Here is a 5,691-nt window from a genome sequence, read left to right on the forward strand (position 1 = left end):
TCTTTAGTCTTTTATGTTGCAAGGTTCAGGGATAATTATTTAAAGATATTTTGGACAGTAAAAAGAATTCAGCAAAGTCAAATATTGTTTGTTGCTTTAGTAATCTTGACATTTTTATGTGTGTTTGAACAATATGAAGTCCTTTCTATTTTTTGAAGCACTCTTTCTCACATATCTTGCAGGATTGGTAACCTTTTGTTTTCAGTTGAGACACAGACAACAGAAGCAAGAACACAACTTTATCATACAGAAATAGATGCTCTTTATAAAGATTTAACTATGAAAGGAAAAACACATCTTTTGTCTGCAGAACCCAGTGTAATGACTTTTTAATTATTTATTTTAAAAGCTAGTAGACAGGAAATATTTAAGTAGATTTAGTAGACAAACTTTGAGGGTGTGGGGGTTTAGTTCAGTTTCCCATTTTTTCCGAGAGTATACAGAAACTGTTGTGTAAAAACAATCACAGGAAGGACAGAAAACCAATTTTTCTGCCCCCCCACCCTTAAGAATTCCAGTGTAAGAAAGAAAGTGAAAGGCTTCTAGGAACAAAGCCAGGTTTCCCATTATCCCTGTCTGAAAAATAGACCAAAAGTGTCTTTTGGGAAAACATTTTGTGGTTGATTTTAAGGGGATTGGAATAGAGTAATAGGCAAAACGGGCAGAAATTTCCAACCTCCAATTCCCTTCCATAAATATCTTTAAAAATGGACCACAAATGGGCGATAGATTGTCACCCAGATTGTGATTTGTGGTTCTAAACCTATTTTCATCCTCACATTTATTTTTTTGGGAGGGGGAAATACTGTGTTGCTGATTTTAGCAAGATGGGTGGAATATAAATTTAATAAAATAATTAAATAAATTTTATTTTATTTTATTTAGGAGACAGATGTCATATGCAATCTAATCTTGTCTGTTTTATACTACTTCTGTAACTTAATGCCACTTTCTAGAGGTTCCAGGTTAGTAACTATCTTTTTATACAATATTTAAAGCAAGTTTATCTTATTAATAACATAAATAATTATGGTGTTATATTATTCTCTGCCTGTTCAATTTTCAAATAAGTGCAAAAGTTTGGTATTTTACTTATTTATTTCATTTCAATTTATTCTCTACCCTAGGTTATAAAATTAAATAATATAAAAGAATAGATTTCTAATATTTTGGAAAGATTAAAATTTGATGTAGGCTGCAATCTTATAGTTGGATATATGTTTACTTGTACATAATAACCAGAGCCTGGTGAGTGGCAAAGGCAATAATTTGAAGAAAACAATATTGTGAAAGAACACACAAACCCCGATTCCTTAAATAATTAATTTATTTCCCCATTTTTATGCACTGCTTGTTCATTAAGACTCGAATTAGTGATGGTTATTCCATCAAATTTTGACAATCTGCAATTAATTGCGTTTGCTAGTGAGAGTCTGCCAGCTAGAAAATGAATGGTAGGAGAAATGGCTGGGTCGCCTTTTGTTCTATCTGTTAAGTCTTACAGGGAGAAAGCAGCTTATTTTTAGTCAATTGTTTTCTCTCCATTCTTGTTTCTCTTACTTTTCTTATTTGTGAGAAGCTGTAGAATAAATGTGTGATGCTGGGAAATCTGTTATTTTTCTGCATTGCCAACTTGATGGGTTTTCATGCTATATACTAAGAACATTGTTGTTGCTGTTTTAGTATAGTGGCTTATTCAATCATCATGGGAGCACTGATGGCAAGTGGGCAGGAAGTGTCAGGAAAAATTCCTAAAGGAAAGGTACGCTCTGCATAAGTTATGTTAAATTTAGATAAGAATAACTCTTGGTCATATATGTATTGTTTCTGTATCTTACTCCTGTGTCCAAAACGCTCCTTAAGAATACGGAATCCTGCTTGAGGATACCTGTAATATTGCAAAGGTTGCCTCTTTGGTACTGTATTAGAAATAGTCCTAAGAAAAATGAAAGATGGTGTAACAAAATCATTAAATGAATCCATGTATAGTAGTAAATGGAATTTACTTCCAAGGAAGCATATTTCTCCTTGGGCCTTGAACCTGATCCATTTACATTCACAGCTTTTCACTATCATGCCCTGTTTTTATGGAGTACTTTTATGTCAGTCAACTTTTAGTAACAGAATGTGTAAACTTGTTCTACCTCCTTAATTCTTTCCTTAAGAGAGAATTGAAAGCTATCAAAAGGCAATGCAGTTTTTTTTTTTGTTGTTGTTATCTGGAGTATTGTCTACAGCAGTGGGTCTCAACCTTCCTAATGCCGCGACCCTTTAATACAGTTCCTCATGTTGTGGTGACCCCCAACCATAAAATTATTTTATGTTTTCCGCATTTTTTTGAAAATATGTGTTTTCCGATGGTCTTAGGCGACCCCTGTGAAAGGATCTTTCGACCCCCAAAGGGGTCCCGACCCACAGGTTGAGAACCACTGGTCTACAGTGTGTTGTTTCTAATATATAGCACTGAGTTATATGATAATCTTTCTGATGGGCCTTTTAAACAGAAGTTATACAAGTAGACCAACTTAAAATGTAAATACATTTAAATAATATTTATAATCATGGATTTTAAATTTAGATTCAAAATATATTTTTCTCTGAATTGTGTTGTGCAGTTTAAGATTTTCAGTGTTGGATTGCAATTGCTATAATGGCAACCTCTGTGAGATAAACAGGTAAAAAATGTCCAGTGCTACTCCGCTGGTCTTCCAAATTATATGACTATGCCTTTTGCATAACTCTGAATGTATGGGTAGGTTCTGGTACAACTGGAAATTATTTTAAAATGTTCCTACCTTTAAACTCTTTTTTAATGTTTTCCAGTTGGTGGATTTTGAAGCCATGATTGCATCTAGTTCTGAAGCCTTTAGTAAAGTAGCAAAAGACTGGTTGAATTTGAAAAGGTAAAAATACTAATATTGATATATATGAGTATGTACTAAGGGGAAAGAAAAGAAGAAGCCCTGCATTTTCTACCAAATATTTAATCTTCGCTCACTTTGGGGTTTGATTTTTCTAAGAATTATCATCATTTTGTTTTGCCCACATCAGACAAAACAAGTATCCTGCTTAACTTTCTGCATGTATATGCATGTCATGATAAACACAATATAGACATTTTTAAAAATAATCATATATAACAGTAGTATCTAATATAATTAAGGTAGTTCAATACTGAATATAAATCAAATTATGGACTGACTGAAGTTATTGGGATAAACAATTCTGTTTATACTGTAATGTGAAATATACATATACATACACTCACACCTATATACCCACACCCATGCCCACATACAGTATACCCACATGTACACATACATGAAAATATTAATAGAAAAATGTAATCAGTTAGATTTATGATTTTCCAGATTAAAACCATTTTGGCTAGAATTCACTGTTACTCTGATTAATTTTAATAACTTAAATAGTCTCTTGAATAGGCATTGAACTCTAGGCTGATATCTAAATATTAAACATGTATTTTAAAAATGTAAATACAATGCAATTTTGTTAATTTTATTTTAGATAGGTATATGAACTATACTTGTATTAATCTTGGCAATTTTGCATTTTCAGCATTTCACCTTCCTACAAGAGTCTTCCACTGGTATCAGAATCATTTCCGACTTTACGAACTATGATGGAAGTATTAAGTGCAGATTCATCACATTGCCTTAAAAGACTTTAGTTGCTATGTGACATCTGAATAAAGAACACTGACTTCCTCTTTTGTATGGTTTTTATTTTTCTGATATGAGCATGAAATGATCTGATTTCTGATACTATTTTTATGGAAACCAAAGATTTATATTTTTATAAATGCAGTAGAAAATAGAAATCTTTTTGATAACTGGAACTATTGGACAGAAGATGATGATTTGATTTATTCTATATATAACTCTGCCTCTGTTTCTTAACCAGCGATATATTTAAAAAGATACTCTGCGGAATTAAGTGTTCTTAAATCCATTTAAATCAATATGAACCAAATTGTACAAGATCATGTTCTGTCCCATTAGAGCTTCTGAATATTGATGGGTGTAAGATACAAATAATTGAAAAAAGAAAAAATAATCTTTGAAATAATTGCAGATACTTGCTTTCAGAAAATGTTGATTATGGGTATTGCTACTCTGAGTCCATCCATTTCAGGAAATGTACCCTTCTAAAAATATAATATCCGCTCTTTTGGTTTTGCATCAAGATGATAAAAGATAGCTATGAGAATATGTGAAGTATATACAAATATTCCTTGTTTAGTAGTATTTGAGACTGGCAATTTTGTGGCTAAGTAAAGAGGTAAACCTGACCATGACTGCGTTTTCCAGCTCCAAACTGACAAGACTAATGAGTTTCACACCTTCAGCTTTTGTTTGCCTCCTAACCACTCCCTGGCTCTTTGGAATGATCACCTTGGCGCTGGGTTAATTAACAAGGAAATTAAAGCTTCTATTTACATTCATTGGAGAGGAAGGAATTACAAGTGAATAAGCAGGCACACAGTAGGGAATACACATCGGAAAGCTGGCAGCCAGTGTCCTGTGCAAACAGCCAAGTCTATTTCCCATTGTGTGCCTGCTTATTCTCCTATAATCCTTTCCAATCTTTCTGCTCTGTGAGAGTGAGGGGAAAACAGGTAGACCCAGGAGAAATTGCCTATCGAAATAGTTTGGGGTAGTGTTTTTTTTTCTTGCTCCCCTCACAGAGTGGAGAGATTGAAAAAGAAGAGACCCGTAATTCAAAGCAATGAAGTTACTGCTTTACAAACATATAAAAATTACATAATCATTTTTTAAAAAAATAAAATAGAAAAACACCCTCAGCAGCAGAATTCATTCTATATCGGCTCATTACAGCCATTGTAAGAGTTCATCATCGTTGCTGGATCTCCAGGAAAATACGAAATCTGGGGCAATATGATGTAGATGCCAAGGCAAGGAAAAGCTCTTCCATCAATCCTTCCAGACAACAATGATAACAATTAGATGGGACAATTAACCAGTGGAACAGCTTGCCTTCAGAAGTTGTAGGTGCTTCATCACTGGAGGTTTTTAAGAAAAGACTGGACAGCCACCTATCTTAAATGGTACAGGTCTCCTGCCTGAGCGGAGGGGGGAGTTGGACTAGAAGACCTCCAAGGTCCCTTCCAGCTCTATTCTGATTGACTGACATACTGGCTGCTGATGGGGAGGGATGAGTTCGCCCGAGCTCAGCTGAAAATCCCAAGGTGCCCCTTGCTCCAGTACATCACTAAACAGCCTTCACCAGAGATCGGATGTTTCCCCTCTTCCTCTTAAGGCAAAACGGCCCGTTGGTGAACCAGTTCATCTGGAAAACAATTATGCGAGGCGACTCAAATACTTACTGGGAGTTTTCACTGTGATTCAGATTTGAGTAAACTGGTTTAGAACGCTTCTTATCCAGATTAAATGGCTTTTTTAAATAAGGTTTTTAAATTTAAATAATGCTGCTGCCACCACCACACGACTGGGCGGATGAAATACACCTGGGAAGGTTGCTCTCCATGCAAATCTGGCGGCTTTGACCAAGCAAAGCAAGGAGGCCTTTCCACAGCAAACGCCTCGAACTTTCACCATCCGCTCCAACCGGGAAAAAGCGCGGCGGGCCGAGAGGAGGAGCGAAGCCAGAGAGAAGCCACGGAGGCGTGGCTAAACGCAGGAGCAGGAG

General features: G+C 35.2%; 1 protein-coding gene across 3 annotated transcripts in view; it reads left to right on the top strand.

Annotated features, from left to right (window-relative positions):
* The window catches only part of TTC13 (tetratricopeptide repeat domain 13), a 45,458-nt gene extending 41,714 nt beyond the window's left edge, over window positions 1-3,744 (top strand). For 2 of the 3 annotated variants that reach the window (XM_081944119.1, XM_081944120.1), the window contains exons 19-23: window positions 183-318; window positions 886-965; window positions 1,684-1,762; window positions 2,824-2,903; window positions 3,580-3,744. In XM_081944119.1, coding sequence (XP_081800245.1) covers window positions 183-318; window positions 886-965; window positions 1,684-1,762; window positions 2,824-2,903; window positions 3,580-3,691 — 487 coding nt within the window. In that variant the 3' untranslated portion in view covers window positions 3,692-3,744. The remainder of the gene's footprint in view (window positions 1-182; window positions 319-885; window positions 966-1,683; window positions 1,763-2,823; window positions 2,904-3,579) is intronic. The other variant, XR_014174627.1, reaches the window with a different exon arrangement.
* The last annotated feature ends 1,947 nt before the right edge of the window (window positions 3,745-5,691 follow it).

This window comes from Natrix helvetica (genome assembly GCF_964273705.1).
Source record: "Natrix helvetica genome assembly, chromosome: 2".
Lineage (NCBI taxonomy): Eukaryota > Metazoa > Chordata > Lepidosauria > Squamata > Natricidae > Natrix > Natrix helvetica.